Raw genomic sequence first — 21,482 nt, forward strand, 5'->3', positions numbered from 1 at the left:
GAAGTAGAAGAAAACATTCTTTATTCCTGTGTATTGGGGTTCTGGAGGGTCCAGAAGAAAATAGTACTAATTCTGGAGGCGCAAAAAGTTATTTCAAGGATTATTCAGCTTGTATGAGTCAGTGATTCTTTTCTTCTGGGATTAGGAATTAAATTGGGTGTATGTTCTCCATCCGAGATGCAGCTATGCTTCAGTCCTCTTGTGAAACCTTATGACTGCATGAAAACATTGCATTGTTGGAAATTGCAATGTGAGCAGGATGTTATTGTAGATAGAATGACATTGTTTCTGAATTGTGGTTGCCTAAACTTTGTCACAATTAGAGAGATAATTAAAGTGTGTATGAGATAAAACCATGACTTAAGTTGAGCATAAGTAAGTAGTAATTAAGTTGTTTGCTATTGGCAGCAAAAATGTTTGTTTCATGTATCCAAAAAGAAATCTTTGCAACCTTCTTGGTTACAGTGATGTGTGCTTTACATCATTACATTTATTAGAATTTTTTTTGCATGGTAGATCTGCATCTTGGAATCCTCCTCCAGGAACTGGTTGCCCACAGCTGAGAATATCAGAGGCCCGGATTTAATTTCTTTACTAGTCTTAGGAATTTGAGCACACATTTGTCACCTTTCAGGGTAGTGCCCTACTCATTAGACTGGGTGTGTTCTAGTGATGCTCTGCTCTCTGTGTTGGGGAGATTCTGCTGTGCTGAGTGCGTTGCACTGTTGCTTCGGATAGGGAGAAGTCCACTGTTCTCTTAGTCTTAGTTTTGGATGCTCTTACAGGGACTTTATAAATTTGGCATTCTTGCAAGTTAGCCATTCTGAGCACCTTTACTCAACTGAAGACCTTTGAGAAGGCAAGTCCGAGTACTGCRATAAGTCATACAGTACTGACAAAGCTGAGATGCTTCCAAAAGCTGAGATGTATAGAGCAGAAATATAGCTGCATAAAGAGCTTGAAAGATGAAAACATAGCATACATTTTTAATGTACAAGAGGTGGACAATAAATTTGAGACTTGTGATTTCAACTTGTATATCTAAAATAGTTTTTGAACCTAGAACTTGCTGAGTTTTCTCTTGATAAATTTGAGTCCTATTTAACTTTTTTTTTTAATTAAGTGATTAAAATCTGTTTTAATTTTAAGAGCTATTACCTTGCCCTTTCAAACAGGAACCAGCAGAGAAGAAATAACAGAACACTGGGACTGGTTAGAACACAATGTTATGAAGACTTTATCTGTATTTGATTCAAATGAAGATATTACGAGCTTTGTCCAAGGAAAGATAAGAGTAAGTAACAGGAAAGGACAGCACTGTCCAGATGACTTTAAATAGTGGTTTAAAACTGAAGATAAATTATTTCACAATATATATTGATAATGCCTAGTAAGTATATATGGGTTTTTGTGAAGGTGTAGCTGTTYAGTTTATATATCCTAAACATTTATAAATTCTTGTGACAAAGTGAGGAAAATGCTCTTGTTTTCAGATGAGGAAATCTGAGGCTGTGTCTTACTTAAGGTTGTGTGGGAGACCTACTAGGGAGTGGTTGGGTTGTGTGGAGACCTAGAAATAGCACATTTTATTTGTGACTGTTTTGTGTTTTGATCATCAGACCATTCTTCCTGTTTGAAAACTTACCTGTTAGGAGCATTCTGTATTGTATGTATGCATCTACATGTATGACACCTACCCACAAGGACACGTATGTAAAGTAACTGCTTCTTTTGTTTTAGGGTTTGATTGCTGAAGAGGGGAAAGGTTCTTTTGTAAAAGAAGAAGATCCTGAGAAGTTTCGTGAGGGTCTTATGAAATTTGAAAAGTGTTTTGGATTACCTGAGCAAGAGAAGTTGGTTACTTATTACTCGTGCAGTTACTGGAGGGGCAGAGTGCCTTGTCAAGGATGGCTTTATCTTAGTACCAACTTTCTTAGCTTTTACTCATTTTTGTTGGGAGCAGAAAGTAAGTAAGCTCTGATGCTAAATGTAGTTCCTTAATATTTTTTTATGTATCTTTCAGATTTGACAGAATTCTTCCTATGTCCTAAGTGAGTTATTTCACATATGAGCAGATTTCAACACAGAGCAGAAAAAAAGCAAACTAAAAATACTCTATGGGAATATACACATTTGGAAAACTTACAACACAGTGTCTGTTAACCTTCTTTCTCTATATAAGATTCATAAAGAAGGCAGAGCTGCTGCAACTGACTGTGAATAAGGGTCTTTATCTGTAGTTCATGCTGTGGATGAATTCAATCTGTGAAGATGAGTTRTTTCTTCACACACAGAGACTTGCTTAATTTTTCTATGGATCTAGTACATATTGGTGATGCTTGCACCTTTTTTTTCTATGTGACATTAGTTTGAACTGCTCAAACAAATGTATGTAATAATGTGAACAATAACTATATAAAACTAAAAACTAGAAAATATTTAAAAAGCAGGAAAATTTCTAAGCAGATATATGCAACTACTTCTCATTCATAATGGCTAAGAGGCATGGTTCCTCTAAATATGCAATAAATGGTCAATTTACTTGAAGAAGGTCTATTGGTAAACTTAAAACAGGATAGCTTACATGATGCTGTCTACAATCTGCAGTTTTGCATTAGAGCAAAGAATGGATGATGTAACATTTTGTTTTCATACATGGTGTGTCTTTGTATTTCTTTCTATAAGATTCTAGCTAGCAGAATTACTTCATAGGAATTGTGAAGAGAATCTTTGCTTTTTGTGCCTGTGGATTTGTAGCCCATTTCAAATTGGTTATGATTTAACTGTACTGTTTACGTTTTATTTAGTTCTGTTGTCTACTGCTTTCCTTTGCCTAATATGAKGGTAAGCAGCTAAGAGCTAACTCACATCTGTTTCTATTTGTATTTGCAGTAAAACTAATTATCTCCTGGGATGAAATATCAAAACTTGAGAAGACTTCGAATGTGATCCTGACAGAGAGCATTCATGTGTGTTCCCGTGGGGAAGATCACTACTTTTCCATGTTTTTGCACATTAATGAAACGTTTCTTCTCATGGAGCAGCTGGCAAGCTATGCTGTTAGGAGGCTTTTTGACAAAGAGACATTTGAAAATGACCTAGTCCTTCATGACCCTCTGCAGATCACCAAGAGGTAATGTATTATTTGTAGTTTGTCTGCTCTGTGTTCGGTACTTTTTTTAAGACAGGGAAAGGAGATATGCAAATACCTACAAAGCAGGTATTCTCTTAATGCATCTTATTAAAGTCTGAGATCAAAACAATATGAGGCATTATAATTCATTGTTACTTTGTAGTATCAAAAGTCTATATGAAGGCAGAAATGTATCGAACCTTCAGCACTAGATTTCAGCTTAGGGAATGTAGCAGCTTGTGTTTTTAAAAAGTGTTTTAGCCTCAATTAGGTGTAGAAAATCAAGAATGGAGCTGCAGTGTCTCCAAAGGGAGACCTGAATACAAGAATAAATAATTTAATTCGTGTGTGTAGATAGTAACTGTGTGATTTTTTTTTTCTTTTTTTTTTCCCGGTACTGGAGATCAGTGATAAAATCACTGAGTTGCAGATTAGCACATGGCTTGCTTTAATTATGGAAGTATTTTGGGCTGTATTTTTGTGACGTTTGTGAAAACAAAAAAACAAAAGAACTGTTGGTTAGAGTCCTCCCTTCTCAGTTGGTGTGTGGTTATTCCTTATGATAAATATATAGTTCCTCCTCAACTCTGTTTTTGTTGAGGAGAATGTTGTCTTTTCCTCAGGAAACTGTCCAAATTCTCACTTAAATTTTTGGGTTTTGTTCTGTGGACCTATGGACCACAGCTAGTTACTGYGAAGAGTAACCAAGAGAAGCAAGTCCATTGTCAGGTAATTTAAATTCACAGAAAGGGGACTTCAGATGTGTTTGGAAGCATGTTATCTATTTGCAAATCAGAAAAGATGAAAAAGCATTTTTCTTACACATTTCACTAAGAACTAAGAAAATGAAGTTAGTAGAAACAGATAGAGACCCTTGCACTCACAATTTTTTAAAAAAAAAAGAAAAGAAAAAGAAAGCTTTTAAATTGTTTATTACACTGATAATTAAACTTGTTTTAGGCTATATTTCCTGAGTAATTGATATTTCAGTCTGGTAGCAGTGCTGGAGATGGATGTTGCTCTACTGCCAAAACATTGTTTCTGGTTACAGTTATCTGTGAAGAATTATCCCATGGCAGATGTCTCCAGCATGTGCTACATTTCTAGCTAATTAGCCCTCTGTCAAGCCAAAACCTGTTTTAGGTTTAAATAGATTATTCTGATGAGTTGGTAAGCAGAGAAGATTGGACTATTAGTATTTTTCTTTCTCCACTGTTTTTAGGCCCCGATTCAGTGATGTGCTTCATGCTGCATTTAAGCTCAACATCTCAGAAATGATCCTTAAGTTAATAAGCTTTAGCGTATTGTAAACAGGTATCTACTTGAGAATGTGCTTAAATACATTAATATGTAGTGAGGCATTTAACTATTTTGTTAAGTGGGTGTATATAGATCTGGTCCTGCCTGTTGCCTGTTTGAGGAAGAGGCTGAATGTGTGGCAGCTGTCTAGATCAACTCCACAAATTGTAGGAGTGTGCGATATAGTACTTGTTTAAATTAGACTTCTCCCAAGACATTTTGACTTTCTTATAGATAAGGAGTTTTTAAACTCTTTCATTTTCCTCTTCTGTCTCCTCCATCACTTTTATTTATTTATTTTTAATCTAGAGGCCTGGAGAGTCGTGCCCACAGTGAGCAGTTTAGTGCATTCTTCAGGCTACCCAAAGAAGAGACTTTGAAGGAAGTTCATGAGTGCTTCTTATGGATTCCTTTCAGTCATTTCAACGCYCATGGGAAAATGTGCATTTCAGAAAACTATATCTGCTTTGCTAGCCAGGATGGCAGCTTGTGCAGTGTAATCATTCCRTTAAGAGAGGTAATGCAAACTGCAATCAAAGCTTGTTATACTGAGAGTTTTGCACTTGTGTAGTTTAATGCCAGGGTAGTAATTTTTTTTTMTTAGTACAGATTTTCATTAGAATCTGCTTAATTTACTTGATGTCGTGTGTATTTCYCCTTTCCTAGATGCTGCATGTAGGAATCCTGTGGCTTATAGAACTGYTTTCATGTTTCAGCTTTAGCTTTTTTCCCTATATCCTCTTTGCTTTTTCTGTCTACTTTGATTTTTATACTTAGGTACAGAATCCCAATTTTTAGTACCTCTTTTTTTTGTTTAAAAAGAAAAAAAAGCTTATAGTAAATTCTTAARGTTGAGTTAATGAGAGATTCTTATGCTAAAAAGTAGGATCCTCTACTCTCTCCAATTCTTTAAAGACTGGTAATTGTTCTGCCATCTTTCTTCCTTAGCTCGCTAGCTCAAGTCAGTAGTTGAGCAGTGCTGTCTGTTTGAAGATCTATAGAGAAAACCATTTATATTCTTAAAAGGACAAATATCAGTGCCATTGCAGCTGACATTCTCAATAGATAGAACAAGGGCCATAAAGTAAATGACTCAACAGTCGTTCATAGTTCTACAAGGTACTATAGCTAGACTGTGGAAGAACTTTTAGAAGAGAGAACTTCTACTGTCATGTGATCTGTGGACATTGCCACATTTCAGTCTTTCAATGTTACAGGCTTTTCAGCAGCACCCAGATATATTTTAAAATAGCCTTGAAATTACCAGGTTCTGTAATTGCTCTATCTACTGTCTCTGGGTACTGCCTGATGTAGACATAAAAGATATCTGACATAGTGGGGTGAATTCTCACTTGGTATGATTTACTGTTTCATGTCAATGTAGTTATAGCAGGTAACCCTGGTGCAAAATTTACCCTTCTATGTGTTGTCTTAAATGAATTATTTGAACAGAATTTTTGGTAATGTTGTTCACCTATTCAGATTAATTTCTGATATAACTCAGTTAATTTCAGCAACACATTTGGCATTCCCCACCCAGACTATGTAGTTTATTTGACTGTCTATTGGTAGTCCTGTAAGCAATAGTGACTTCCATAAACCGTGGTAAACAAGAAGAGATTGTGTTAAATGAATTGACTCTAAATTCTCCCTTGGGCATTGTTAGGACATTGCTATTTATTCTACAGTACTGCAGACTTATTTCACTTCAGTAGTGTTTCACTCTTTGCCTATAGCGATGTAAAAGTGTCAGCAAAGGCAGTCAGTCTAACTATTCGTGACTGTCTTAGGAGTTTATTTCCCTCAAAGTACTTACATTAATAAAGTGTATTAACTACTCTAATCCATAACTGTTCCATCATGACAATTAAGATTGGTTCCAGCTGTCATGTTTTATGGTAGCTGTCTTTGAAAGGATATTCTCAGTGGAAACTAGTTCCTGTGAAACCTGCTTCACTTGGTTACCTGCAAGAGCCATGTGTTGTCTGTTCTTGTATGGTAAGAAGAAAAGTAACAGCTTCTGCAGGTAGGAGGAGACAAGATTTTCAAACAAGCTCAGTATGTAAATCTAGAAACACCTTTTCAAAGATAGTTGGCACCATGAATGCTAAAAATCTATCCCATAATATTTATTGCCTTGTGCTAAAATACCTGCAGATCACAGTGCTTGAAAGAGGTGAGTTTGTCATCTGCATTATTAATTTTGCTCGTGTTATGCTTCATAGTACTGCTTCATGTACACAGGTATTTTTAATCTTTTTTCCTCTTTTGGAAGCAAGCAGATAAAATTTGTTAAGATGGATTGCCGAACTTATGCATCTTTGCTTCCCTAGGTTGTAGGAGTGGATAAGGCAGATCCAGCCAACAGGGGAGTCAGCATTAGTACCAAAGGAAAAACAGCTTTTCGTTTCACTGAGGTTAGAGATTTTGAACAGCTTGTGGCAAAACTCAGGATCAAATGTGGTGCAGCTTCAAGTCCACAGCACATCATAAATACAGAGGTAACTGCCTGGCTAATTCTAATTTCCTATTACCTATTTATAGGAAGAAGGTTGTCTAGTCTTAGTAAGAATTTATGTATTGTTTTCGATGTTTCACCATGTAATGTTATATGTTTATATTTAAGCATGAATCTAGGTGAAAGGTGAGCAAGAATGCTTGCTTTACCTCTAGATTTCGGATTGTCTGAATTTTGAATTTTACAGTCTTTTTTGAAATTATATTCCCATCTCTTATCTTCAGGTCCTTTTCATTTAAAGCAAAATCCACCAATCTGATGTGAAATCATATGTAGCTGTGTCAGTTTTTGCCAGCTGATTATTTGGCTCAGGAAGTTGATGGAATGGTTGTAAGGTGGTTGCTAGATGTGAAGAAATCTGCACATGCATGAGACAATAAAGCAAGTGATAAAACATCCCCAACAAACATTATGTGTTATAATTTCTGTGGATCTCTGTTGAAGAGCTCCCCTTATTTGGAACTATGTTCTGTACTGAAGTCAATGGGACTTTTACCTTGACATGTGAGTTCAGAGACCTTTCATCTATAACATCCTGCTCTGTCAGATGCAAGGTAGTTTGTAGGCTGCTAGGCTTTAGCTGCTTTGGCATGCCTTAGTTTTGAGTGACAGGACTTTACTGTAGGATAAATCTATGGTAGCTTAACTCAGTAARCACTGGAAGATGCTGAGTAAATTGCTCTAGCACTGACAGTGGAAATTTTCAGTGTTTGAACCCTGTGTATCCTTACTTATTAAAAAGTAAAATTTGCTTGTTTATACCTATGAATATTCATATTTATGTTATGGCAGATGCCAGGAATGATGAGAGATGTCACTTCTCTCTTTCCAACAAGGCACATTATGTGTTTGAGGGCCATGGCTCAGAACTGAACAGATACTTGCAGCCAACCCAAGGATTGGCTGTCCCTTGCTAACCTAATACCTAAATGTGTGGCAGATGTATAAAGTCTCACCAGTYTCTCCAGTGCCTGAGAAGCTGGAGATCCATGTAGGCTGAGTGAACCCTTCCTTTTGGGGAGAGGTTAGGGGAGCACAGAAAAATTATGCAGAATCAATTGGCATAGCCTCTAAAATTACAGTTGTAAGGGYGGAGAAGCATACAGGTGCTGTGGGTAGAAACTGATCAGTGTATCAGCAAAACTTCTGCCTTGAAACTTTGGTTCTGAAGGGTTAAAAGGCACAARTGAGTAATGAGAGAAAAATAATGTGATAGCAGCAGAAATGCTAAGCTGATAAGGGTACAGCACAGTCCTGGGAGACCTGAGTGATAAAGTCTGCTGCTCAAGGGCATTCAGCTTTATACTGCCCTTGCTTGGGTTATATCTGTATTATTTTGACAAACCGTGCTAAGTGTGTAGCTCTGTTTTTAAGGTGTGGAAAAATAAGTAACTATGCCCATATGAAAGAGAATGAAGAGAATGTAGTGACCAATTATGTTATTGTGAATGCAACATGTTTCAGGTGGTCTTACTGTATTTTCTGTCATGTTTTGAAAAGCAGTCCAGGTTTTAACACTAGTTTTGAAATGCCTTCAAGCAYTTCTGTATAGTTTTGTATATGGCTCCATTTTTAAATCTTTTTTTTTTTTTTTAACCGAAGTGGTGACTGATTGATATCTATAATGGTACTCATTCTTATGAGTATTTGTTCTTTCAAAATATGAATACATGTTTGACTGTACAGGTGGATTTTTTCAAGTGCTGCCTCCTGAAAACTTGATTGTGCAGGTCACCAACTACTCTGTTTTTTCATATGTTTGAAGTCTGTTCATGCAAATATGTATTTTGTGTAAGTGTAAACTTCAGTGCTGTATGTGGTATGTATAACTGAAAGCATCATAAGAAATGATGGTCTAGGAGTGAAATAGCATCTGGTATYCACTCTCCTCCTTGAAGGACTTCTTGGCATTTATGACTACCATTATTGATGTCTTTCACTCCCCTCCCCCCAATTCTTTTAAGGTTGCAGCTTTTTCTGGCTCTGACACTCCAAAGGATWTTGATGAAGGACAGTCAAAAATGGGTCAGAGGGATAACAGCAAAACTGTCAGTACAGAAGCCCTGATGACAGTCTACCATCCTCAGGATGCTGAGAATCTAGACTCTAAAATGGTAAGGGATAAACTGACCAACAGCTTTTGGAATGGACGTAATTATATTCAGAAACTATTCCAACAAGGCTGCTGATTTCCTCTGGAGCTTTTCCAGTCTTTTCATCTGCGTATTCTGTATTTTGGGTCCACAGGGTGCTTCTTCAAAGCTTCATTTGATTTTCTGCTCCTCTTATTTACTAATGATATGCCTTATCTTCATGGAACAAATTTCTCCTGCTCTTCCACTGCCTCAGGGGGAGGAGGCTGTTTGTTTTGTGATAGTGAACGTGTTTTTTATTGGTCTGACTTATCAAGATACACAGTTACTCAAACCCTTTGGGAGCAAGGAGAATRTTATCAGTCAATTGACTTCATTTTTTCATTGCTGTATTCTTCACTTCTGTCTACCAAAGTCATGCTCTGAATAACGTGGTGCTTTTTAAATTCTGCTTGCAGCACATCATATTGTTTTTGCTTCTCTGGGCAGAAAGGTTTTATTTTAAAATTAGTCYAAGTAAAATTGAGTATAATCAGATATAGAATTTCTGTTATTAGAAATATCAGAAAATAAACCCATTTTCTATGTGCAGGAATGACAGGAATCTGAATTTTTCAGTCCTACTTCTTACAGCATGTTGAAAAAAATTGGGCAAAATCTACTTTTCTTCTTTGCAGATTACCTTTAACTRCTTAAACAATGTTAAGTCTTACTGTTGCATATATAAGAAATGTAGCAGTACTGCTCACCCTGTCTCAGACCTGAAGCCTCTCATGGGTTAGGACCTCTGATCATCAGTTTCTCTGCTTCAGAGATATTTAATTCCTTTTTAGGTGCATAGTCAATAGTTTGTTAGTAATCTTGTACTTTATAAAGTATCTAGTTCACTACCTCAGTTCTCTGCATTCTCTTCTATTCTTCAGGCAAATGCTTGTAACTTCAGTCTGGTTGGATTAAAAAAWTTTTGCAGTTTCCACTCTGGGAAGCAGGTTTTACAAACAATATAGTCTTGTATTTTGACAGAAACTGCTAGATTGTAAAGTGTTTCTCACTGATAAATACTCGATTAAATGTAAAACCCATATGTGCATAATTATTTTCAGCTAGTAGTTCCCCTCAATCTAACTAGACTTTTTTCTCCTGCATGTTTTCCTGATTATTGATTCTAATCCTAGTTCTATGTGGAGTTCGTGTAAATAAACTGGGGAAAGACTGAGAAGCTGTGGCTGGATAATGATGCCATGGTATCCCTGTGTTTGCTTTTCACCATTGGTACCCACTCTGTTCCAAATCTGTCGGGCTAATATAATGCATCAAATCATGATGAATTAGAAAAGGAGAGCAAGCTACTTTGAGTGTCTGTAGGATCTTGCTTCATCTCTATCAGAGTTGGTGTATGTTTGTTGCTGTTACCAAAGAACAGTTCATAGACATGTTGAAAGCAAAGTATGATAATTTATCTGTGTGATGAAGCAGGTGTCTGTGACAGTGTGAGTTGACTTCGCAAATAGTCACTAATATGATTACATTGCACCATCATGACCAAATACTTTTTCTCATGTTTTTTGTTAAAGCTCTCAACACAGAGAAAATTGCTACCAYGGATAAGCAATCTCAGCCTTCTCTTCTTTGTATTTTTCCTGGTTCTCTTTTTTACTGCTTTCATTCAATTTTGTATTTTTTCCTTGTTCTCTTGATTTACTCTTTATCAAGAAATTTTTGTTATTTACACACACACACACACACACACTCACACACAAGTGTATATATGCACACAGTTGCATCAGTTTTATTTTCAGGTACCAATATTAATACCACAGCTGCTATTTTCAGTTTTTCTGAATGTTACCTAGAGCAAATTTGTGCATGTCCTCTGAAACATGAGAAAATCTTCCAGTAAACATACTAGTCTTTTGTTTTACCTGTTCACAGTTGAAAGAAAAAATGAAAGAACAGTCCTGGAACATCCTCTTTGTTGAACGTGGACATGGTGTCAGTATGTTTCGGACAAAAAAGACTCGAGATCTTGTTGTAAGAGGGATTCCAGAGACCTTAAGAGGAGAGCTCTGGCTGCTCTTCTCAGGTAATGCATAACAAATATAATTCATTCATTTTTGTAGGCTCTTGCTATATGAATGTTCTGGATACTGACTGACCGGATTCTGTCCAAAAAATGCCCTTATCTGCAGTATATCTAGATCTTTCTGAAGAAAAACGCTTCAAAATAATAGATAAAATTATACTGTTCTGCATTAATTCAAACTAAACCTGAATCTGTGTTTTTACCACACAGTCAGTTAAAAAATGGTGATAAGACTACATGTTGCATTCTTAAAGTTCAAAGGGACAATCGGTTTCTTCAAAGCCTCTTTACTTGCTTAAAAGAAAAACATATTTGTGGGACTATTTTTAACTGCTTTGATTTAAGCTTTCTGAGAGGATTGCATCCCAGACAAGTAGTGTTTTTCTGGCAGAGAATTTTGCCACAGCATTAGTGGCTATTTGCTATACAGTGTTGCTTGGTACAAAGAGTGAGACTTACGAGGATTGTGGACTTACTCACGTATATGGGATCTCGTGCTGAAGTGCTGAGTGCTTTTGTGGCTTTCTTCTGTAGAACATATCTGTGTCCGAGTACTTACTCAGCAGAAATAGAAGTCTAGGGAATTAAGGCTATTTTAAAACAACTCTGTTCACTTTTTACTCCCATTCAGTACAACACTTTGATCAAATCAGCAGTTGCTGCTTTTGAGAGTCATATAGGAAGGCTGTGTCTGATCAAGAAAATCAGCTGCAGATTTTGAGGAGCCACCCAGCACCAAACCTGCTAGCTATTCTCGCTGTGTTTTCCTGGATGAAGCTTTCTGCTGTCCTTCTAGAAGGAGCAGTTTATCATAACAGATAAATTTTAGCCTACTCTCTTGGCTCATGGTAGTTCTTTCTGAGGACGTGGGAACATGGATTTATCATTGCTAGCGTTCTTTGAGCATTACCTAGGCATTTATACTTCTGTTACCAGATTGATGTCACTGTTTTGAACAGTGTTGGCAAAAAAATTACGGATACTTCTTACAGATAAGTTTCAGTCCTTTGTTTAGTTTTGTGTAACTTTTTTATCAGCTTTACAGAGAGTAAGCTATTGCATTTGCCAGAAAATTTGGCAAAATTGTAGGTAAAAAGAAGCTTTTTAAAAATGGAACAGAGAAAAAGAAACAAGTCAGAATCAAGTTTGTAACAAAAAGCCACTTAGATCTGCTCCAAGCCTTATTTTATATTGCTTTTCTGTTTTTATTATGGTGTAATCCCATCAGCTTCAGTAGAGTTACTCTGATACAAGACTGCATTAATATCTGGAGATTCATGAGGTATGTAACCCCAGTGGTCACCAAAAGTTTTCGTACAAATCGCAGAGAATCAYGTAGATACTTTACCATTGTCCTCTGATGTGCAATAAAATGTATTGGCAGGTGCTGTAAATGATATGGCATCCAACCCTGGTTATTACACTGAGTTGGTGGAAAAGTCCTTAGGAACATGCACTTTAGCTACTGATGAAATTGAACGAGATTTGCGTCGCTCCTTACCAGAGCATCCTGCTTTTCAAAGTGACACAGGAATTTCTGCACTCAGGAGAGTCCTTACAGCTTATGCATACAGGAATCCCCAAATTGGATATTGTCAGGTACAGCAGTCTTGAGATCCTTAGTGCTGGTTGTCTAAACATTAATTCACCACAGCAGTATAGCRGCGCCTCGTAAAATAACGCAGCTATTTATGATTTCTTGCTCCGTGGCTCACTCTCATTGTTCATTTCATCCTACTATATAACATCAGCTCTCACTGCTTACTTGAATCTGCTGTTCAGTGCTGCATGTCTATTGAATATATGTCTCTGTATTTCTGCTAGACTTCTAACACTTAGTTTTTTGTAACTTATATACTGTGCTCTGCATTTGATGATACTGAGATAAGGGTCTTACAGTGGATACAGCTGTACTTTATCCTAGCACTCTAAAGATATGTGCTGTAAAATACCTTCAGAAATAGGAATTTTAACATCTGACAAACCTGAATTTCTACTATCTTCTCTTGTGAATGCTTCCTTTTGTGTTTAAACATTGCAGGCAATGAATATTTTGACATCAGTACTTCTGCTGTATGCCAAAGAGGAGGAAGCATTCTGGCTGTTGGTTGTGGTCTGTGAAAGAATGCTACCTGATTATTTCAATCGTCGAATTATTGGTAATATCCTTCTGTCTTTTTATATATCTAGAATTTAATATAAGTGATTATTGATTGAGAACAAGTATTAAGGAACGGCCTGAAATCTGAACATTGGAGAGAAATTTCTGGGCATGATTCAGCATTGTAAAGTAGAAAATGAGAGTAACAGAACCTACCTAGACCCTCCTTAAGCATGAGTAGTGACTTTCAAGCATTGTCATTACTCTAAGGGTGACTGTTTAGGAAGCATTCATTTAGACTATTACACTCTTCTCTTGGAATTTTGTCTGAAAATCAYACTATTAATCTGAAACTTAGCTTAAATAAATGAAATGTAGTTGCTCCAGCTCCCATGCTTTTTCTTTGATAAATTACTCAGTATTTGCAGATATATATGCTAGTAGAAAATTGCACATGAAATTTCTCTCTCACTGCAGAGTGGGCGTATCATCTGTCAGGAGAATCCTCATCAGTAGTCAGATACCCACAGAAGTACTAATGTACTTCACAGCATGCAGTAAGGCTCTGGCCCTGTGCATTGAGTGCATGGGTCCCAGCACAGGGGATGGAGTTGATGCCAATGCAGCGAGGCCTCTGTGGTGCCCTCTTCCCCCCCCTCCCCCCCGCCCCCACCCAATAACAATGTTGCAGTAGGGTAGGGTTTCTATTTCTGGCCAGCACTCTTAAGAAAAGTATGCTTCTCTGTATTAAGGTCTGGGTGGTGGTTTTGTTGTCCTCTCCCTGCAGGTGCCTTGGTAGATCAGGCAGTGTTTGAGGAGCTCATCAGGGTTCATCTGCCTCAGTTGACAGATCACATGTCGGACATGACTTTTTTCTCCTCGGTCTCTCTCTCCTGGTTCCTTACCCTTTTTATCAGTGTGCTGCCTATTGAAAGTGCAGTCAATGTGGTGGACTGTTTCTTCTATGATGGAATAAAGGCAATCTTGCAGCTCGGCCTCACAGTGCTGGACTACAATATTGAAAAGTTGCTGACTTGTAAGGATGATGCAGAAGCAGTGACTGTTCTCAACAGGTATTAATGTAACTATTATTCTTGTAGGCAGCGTAGCAGATAGATATGTCATTGTGGGGGCAGCTGAGAAGACGTTTGGCCAAGACTTCCAAAGGCTTCTAAAGAATTTGGTTTTCATCTCAGGCTGAAATTCTGGAAGGGGGGCTGGAAGTGCACTTCTGAAAATTCTATTTTCTGTTAAACTTCTAAAACTGTTGCCACTTTATGTGTTTTAAAGTAAAACCTTAGTGTTTTTTTTTTTGTCTGAAATTATCACTTATTGAAGGTGGCTTTCCTTAATGACCACGTAATCTAGAGGCTGGTAGACTTTTTCAAACGTTTCAGACATTAACTTACTAACAACTTGTTCTGCAGTTGCGTTTTTGTAGTTCAGGCTACTAGGTCCTTTGTTGCTAATAGCTGATAATACATATGGGACAAAAAAAATGTTGGGGACAATCATGAACAGATGGTTATTCTGTATTATATTTGAAGAAAGTTAAATATGCAACATAAAGTGCATTCTTAAGCAATGCATTACAAGCAAAACACGTACAATACTGGCTTCACTGCCTTCCTAAATTTGGTTGATTTTGCGGCTGCTGTGATTATGTGTCACTGAATATTAGAATAGCAAACGTTGCTGAGACTGTGCCATATGAGTCAAAAGTTATAGTTATTATACACTAATAGTAAGAATTTCCTTTTAGTCAGACTTTTAAATATTGCATGTTTGAAAAGAGTAAGCGCTACTGAATTAATGAGTAAAATTTTCTTTTTATTAAACCGCACAGACTGGTATTTATTGTAAGACCTAACTGTGCTCATTTTAAATTTTTACCATTTTTAAAAAAGCACCAGTAGTAAATGCACTTTCACCCAATTTAAATGCATTAAAATTTAAAATATGAAAGTAGGATGAAATTTAGTTTTCCACTTGATCCGAATGCTGTTGCTTCCTCTTAGAATCGAAGCTTATGATGATTGTTGTGAACTCCTTTTGAGCTCTTGCTTTCAACATTTTATCTGGCTGTACCACTTCCATTGCACAGGTAATGCAGCCAGCAGCATTCTGGTATATTTTAAAAAATCGTTTCAATAGTGTGCCTCTCCCCAAGACAAAGGAAGCTATTTCTCAGGAGATATGTTCCTCCCTTTCTGTTCCTCAGTGTTGGCAAAGGCTGACCTCCGTAATGGGACTGTTCAGGCTTTTGATGTATGTGTGACGAATAGGTAGGTATATATCAGGCGTGTCTTGGCTTCTGCACCTGAGGGAGTTGTAGATTGCCTCGTTCACACTGCAGCACAAGCCTCCATTCTTCTCTCCTGGTTATTTTTTCATCCTCTAGATGGATCAGAGAACCAGATAATGCTTGGTTGGAAGGGGTCTCCAGAAGTCTCTAGTCCAAATTCCCACTCAAAAAAGGACTATTGCACTCACTAGATCACATAAGCCATGTTGTTTTCTAATTGCGTCTTGAAAATTGCCAAGGTTTGAGGCTTCATAGTCTTCCCTGGGTAGCCAGCTCCAGTGGTGCACATCTGTGGTTCTGTTACAGCATATGCACACTGCTCCTGCTAAGGTTTTTGCTGACTGTTTCGATATCCTGCTTGCTTTTCACGGCTGATGTGATATGTTTGTTTCATGCAGGTTTTTTGACAGTGTCACCAACAAAGACAGTCCCTTGCCTCCCACTGTGCAGCAGGGCTCCAACCTCAGCAATACGAAGAGTGACCACCCAAAAGTGGACATTACTGATTTGATCCGAGAGTCAAATGAAGTATGTATTTTTATTATGGCTGTGTTTTCCCATCACATGCAGTATTCCCAGTTCATGGGCTACCTTATAAATACAGCTGCATTGCACAAACTAGAGAAGTAGAAGACCCCTCTAGACTGGCATAGACTGGGCTCTGTAATTTGCTGAGCCTCACTGAAAACTTTGTAGGTTACGTTATGCAATAGGTTTGTTTTTGAGGTCTTTTGATATTTTCTTTTCTTTTTTTTTCCTTTCTTTTCAAACTGCCTGAACTGTACTTGGTACAGTGCTTCAGAGTGGAGTTTCTTGAATTCTTCATAGATCCTGTGTTGGCATCCCTTATTCACTGTTAGTCCCTGTACATTGTCAATTAAGTGACAAATAGAAGGTAGAGGAGAAGCAGCCCTTGCAGTTACTAAGTTGATAACTGCTTACTATGTGTTGTAGAGAGTGGTAACATTTGAAATAGCAACCAATGCAGAAAACTGGATGTGCTTCAGTAGTTTATTGCATCGATGAAATGGACATTTTGAGGTATGCTGGATAAGAAATGCCAGTTATGATCTTTTACCACTTCCTTTCAACTTGTAACTTTGTTTTCTGCAGCATCTAGCTTTTGTGGCTCTGTGTTGGGGAGGAAATAACTTTAGTTTCTTCTTCTCCTTTTATCCTCAGATATCCACTAGCCATTTCCTTCCGTGGCATGATTTAGATCTATCCTTTTTTAGATAGGTTTGTGTTTTAAGTTTTCTGCCCAGTCCATCTGAAATGAAAGGCAAGCTGAGAAAAAGAGATCTGTTCATGTTTTGTTTTTTCTATTAGCCTGTTTCTTTTATCCCTGTGATACTGTCTTTATGACTCTCAATCGTATGTTTCCAGCAAAAGAGCCATAATACATCTCTTTGGGAAAAATGTCCTGGTCTTGATTCAGAAGAGTTTAGGTAGCTGTTATTGGTTTAATGTAAGGGAATGGAATTGTCTCTTCTGAGTCTCACTGAGAAGGAGGCTTTGCTTTAGTAGGAAGAGCAAAAGGCAAGAATCAGGAATTCAAGTTCTCTTGAACGCTCTGTAGTGTTGGACTAATCATGTAAAATTTCTATGCTTCTGCTATCAAGTATTGTTTCATAAGAATGTTGTGCTGATCAATCATATTTGTAAAACACTTTAAGATCCTTGTAAGAAGAATTGCACATTCTTATGGGTCTTCCTTGTCATGGTGAAATCTCATAGTAATGAGGGGAATGGTTACAGGTTAAAGAATAGAGGTGATCAATAATGAAGTGTTGCAATTTGAAGTGGAAAACGTAGCTTTCACAAAGATGGAATCATTACTGAAAGATAAGAGAATGCAAAAGAAACTGCCTTTCTCTTTCTGCCTTTGCAGGCAGGTTGTTGGTCCAAGAAAGTAGCCTGTAATTTGGTATAGTTTTTAAACACTGAATTGGGCAGAACCTTGAACCTGAATTTCTCACTCCCAAGTTGGCAGCCCTGTTCAAAGGCCTATATTGCCTTTTCTATCTTGTGACCCCTCTTCTGGTTGCAAGTTTTGTATCTTTAGTTGAAGCGAATTTCTACAAGGCTCCCAAGTGTCTCAACCTCTTGTTAGAGAACTGTTGATATAAAGTAAGAGTGAACTTCTCACTTCCCATTTTGACCAGACGGTTCATTTCAACATAATTCTGTTTTAGCAAGAGGTTTTCTTTTCATATCACTGTGGAATGAAAATAAATTTCAAAATGCGATGATTGCTGCAAAGGAGTTGTCATCCCACAGATAGGCCTAATTACTAATAGTGAATAAAGGAACAGAGATGTTCTGTGTGATACCATTGCTTCACATGAGTGTTAGGAAGATAAATGAGATAAAGTGAAAAGATACGGAGGTTGAATTTTGAAATGATGTCCCCTTTTATGCCTTAATGACTCAGGCACAACTGAAAGATTGGTTCTTTCACAGTCTAATCTGATATGAAGAAGCCATGTTTAACTACTGAATGGAAGAACATGTAGCTTTTAATTTACTGTACTAATTCAGGGTTAGATTATACATCTTGTTTATATTCTCATTGAGGCCATTGCACAATATCAATGCCCAGGAGCCAGACCAGTGAAAGAGTTATGACTCAGTGGTGCAGTTTCTGCTCTGCTTCCCCTTTTTTTTTCTAAGACTGAAGGTTTTTGTAGAAATATAGAAATTCAGTTCTGGAAGAGAATTCCAGAGTTCATCTAGTTCAACTCCCTGCCCAGAAGACACCCAGATCATTGTTGAAAAATATACTGACTTGTTCTTAAAACTCTCTTTTAAAAAAAAGAGAACTTGCAAGAATTTAAGCCTGTTGTAATGCTTCTCTACCTTTAGTCAGAAAATATCCTAATATTCAGTGTAACTGCTCTTGGAGTATAATATTCTAATATCCAATATAACTTCTGATTCTATGATTCTCTGGGGTGCTCATTTTACTGATTTGCTTTTCAAAGCCACTGAGGAAAACAAATTGCTTTTGGTATAGTGAAAGGTCCCTTCCTTTGTTTTTCCATCCACAGTGAACTACTCCAGAGTTGCTTTTCTTTTCCCATYGTTCTTTGAAACACTTGCCCTTTTAAGAGTTGTGCTGTTTATGGGGAGTCCTAGTGCTGTAGCAAATGACTCTGCTGAGTTTCTAGGGTCTTGCTTTGTTTTGATATCTGTATTTGTATGATGCTTAGATGCAAGCAAGGTAAACATATCTGCTTAGATGTGTCTAGCGGCAGTTGATTTCACAGACTTATACTTTTCCTCATAGAGATATGGCGATATTCGATACGAGGATGTTGAGAGCATGCGCTGCAGGAACAGGCTTTATGTTATCCAGACACTAGAAGCTACAACCAAGCAGAATGTGGTGAGTGTCTTGAGAGAGCTCAGTCCTTTCCTCTGATAAAATTCCTCCTTTTTTTAGAAAATTCTGAGATGAGCTGCACTTTCTGAGGCCAAATAAATCATTTTATAGGTTGAACTCCCCCTCATCTGCAAGGTATTTGCTAACTGAGGTCTTGGCGTATGATGTTTTCAATCTGTGAATCACAGCATGACCTTCTGCTCTTGTTACAAGTAATGTCACAGACAGCTTCTAAAGGCTACCATGTCTGTTGACACTCTGCGTTAATTGGAAGAGGTTGACCTGTATTTTTTCTGCTGTTGTTGAATTATTAATGCATTTCTCTTAGAGACATAAAGCACTGTAAAATTCCCATAGTGCTACAATAAAACAACTTGTTACTTGCATTTTTGCTCTAGGGAGTGATCATAAATGTCACTGAAGAGATTATTGTACTGCAAATTAACAAAGGTTGTCTCTTATGTCTGTGGTGTGTGTGGGTGTCCTGTAATGAATGCGTAGTGTGGCAACTCTCGCTGCCATCATCCTTAAAGTTCAGATTCCTAAATGAAGGCAAGTGTTGCAAGGACCTTTCTTTCTTTGCCTGTTCTCTTCAGTGGCTCAATTCCAGTAACTGGTGATGATAATGGCATACTTAACAAGCAGTATTTCATTCTTTACTAAATGTGACTGGTAACAAATGATGTTGGATATTGTTGATTGCATCAAGATTTTAACTGTTGTATTTTGTTTTATAAAATGTACCTATTGCAAAAATAGATCTACCTGATCTTGTAGCTAAATTTGATTTTAAAAGCTGTGATTTTTTTTTTCATTAAACAAATGTAGTTTCAGCTTCACTGATAAGGGCTGAATGTGCATTTCTCTTTTATAAAAGAAGTTATATGTTGCATTATTGTAAATATTTTGACACTCAATTTTGTCTCTCTTGTCTCAGTGTAGGCTCAGTGTGTGCAAACAATGTGACTTGCATTAAGCTCCCTTTTCTGTGAGAAATTTTCTTCCAGTCCATTATAATCTGATTGCTTTTAAAATAAAGTTTTTCTTCTTACTCTTGCCAAAACCTTGAATATTCAAACTGTATCTTTTAATGTAATATTAAGGCTTCCAGAACTTTATGCTATAGATTAACAGATGGGAAGACTCATCATTTAGTTAATTTTCTCTTAATTTTGCTTCAGCTACGTGTTGTGTCCCAAGATGTAAAATTCAGTCCTAATGACCTTGAAGAACTTTATGAATTATTCAAGGTAATGTGCTGTTTTCCTCATTTATCAAAAATCCATCTTAATGGCAGACTGTACTACGGGTGTGTAACAATTTTAACAATTCCAGATGAAAGCTAGATTCAACATGTGTTTTGCATGTCAACTGTAAATCCAGTGATGTAGTTAACATCCCACATCTTTCACCCAGAGGGATAATTGTCCTTTCATATCACCTAACATTTTGCCTTTCCTTTGCAGAAGGAGCACTTTCTTTCCTGTTATTGGAATGTAAATAGTCCTGTCTTGCGACACCATGATGCCAGTCTGCCATATCTTGACCAGTATCGGATTGATTGCCAACAATTCAGGGTTCTCTGTAATCTCCTGAGCCCGTGGTCACATTGTGCAAACAGAGACTCACTTGCACTGTGGACATTCAGACTTATGGATGAGAACTCTGATTGCCTTATAAACTTCAAACAATTTGCCTGTGTTCTTGGTATGAGAACAGTGCATACATAGCACATTGCCAAGGGAACTCTGTCCTTGGAGGAGTCCTGAAAATGCTTCTGTCTATCTCCTTCCATGTTATATCTAAGGAGCTTAAGGAAACTAGTCTTTTAACTTAGAGTTGAAATAGTCTTATCTTCATTGCATAACATTAAATGCAAAGATTAAACAGCAAGTCAAGTGCTCAGATTACATAAGTTTGACAGTGGGTGCTACATTCTTTAGGTGGATGATAAGAGCTTTTAGCTGGAGAGCTGTGCCAATTTGCTTGTCTATATTTGACCATGAAATGGCTAGCATTAGGCTTCACAAACCAGTAACTTTACTGAAACGTTAATCCTGCGGAGAGTAATTTCCCATTTGAGATTGTATTTTAAAATGACTTTACCGTCAAAATATCAGAAAGTTAGGAAATAGTGTGATTGTATTGCCCAACCTGTTCGGTTGATGATAAATGCTTCCTCACATTGTCAACTACCTCATACACAGATCATTCAATATGGCCGGTGTCTGATATCTGGGGAACTGAAAGTTGTCTGGACTTACTGTTGTTTTCCTTTCATCTTATTTTCAAAGTGTTATTGTGCAGGAAGCAAAAATTTAAGGGAAAATGATGAGGGGACACTAGTGATATATTTATTTGGTGCTGTGGTTTCATTTTAGTATGTGATAAGTGATATTGCATGCTCTGGCTGTACTTTCTTTTGTAACCATAGTTTTAGCACATTACAGAAGGTATGTTATGGTCTGTCAGAGAGACATGCTTTTGTGCATCTCTAGATGTTCAGATGTACTTAAGAATAGGATAGTATCATGAAATGTCAAAAAGCAATGTTCTTTCCTTAGT

The 21,482-nt window shown here is 37.3% G+C and overlaps 1 protein-coding gene across 2 annotated transcripts in view; it reads left to right on the forward strand.

The window, feature by feature from the left end:
• TBC1D8B (TBC1 domain family member 8B) overlaps positions 1 to 21,482 on the forward strand; it is a 44,868-nt gene that overhangs the window by 14,940 nt on the left and 8,446 nt on the right. For both annotated transcript variants that reach the window (XM_085319664.1, XM_085319665.1), the window contains exons 3-16: positions 1,176 to 1,294; positions 1,741 to 1,966; positions 2,893 to 3,133; positions 4,742 to 4,949; positions 6,766 to 6,933; positions 8,915 to 9,064; positions 10,976 to 11,126; positions 12,511 to 12,725; positions 13,168 to 13,285; positions 14,015 to 14,300; positions 15,931 to 16,060; positions 18,822 to 18,920; positions 20,099 to 20,167; positions 20,384 to 20,624. In XM_085319664.1, the coding sequence (XP_085175790.1) occupies positions 1,176 to 1,294; positions 1,741 to 1,966; positions 2,893 to 3,133; positions 4,742 to 4,949; positions 6,766 to 6,933; positions 8,915 to 9,064; positions 10,976 to 11,126; positions 12,511 to 12,725; positions 13,168 to 13,285; positions 14,015 to 14,300; positions 15,931 to 16,060; positions 18,822 to 18,920; positions 20,099 to 20,167; positions 20,384 to 20,624 (2,421 nt within the window). The remainder of the gene's footprint in view (positions 1 to 1,175; positions 1,295 to 1,740; positions 1,967 to 2,892; positions 3,134 to 4,741; positions 4,950 to 6,765; positions 6,934 to 8,914; positions 9,065 to 10,975; positions 11,127 to 12,510; positions 12,726 to 13,167; positions 13,286 to 14,014; positions 14,301 to 15,930; positions 16,061 to 18,821; positions 18,921 to 20,098; positions 20,168 to 20,383; positions 20,625 to 21,482) is intronic.

Source organism: Rhea americana, unplaced genomic scaffold, assembly GCF_003343005.1.
Source record: "Rhea americana isolate MKP2758 unplaced genomic scaffold, rheAme1 scaffold_6, whole genome shotgun sequence".
Classification (NCBI taxonomy): Eukaryota; Metazoa; Chordata; class Aves; order Rheiformes; family Rheidae; genus Rhea; species Rhea americana.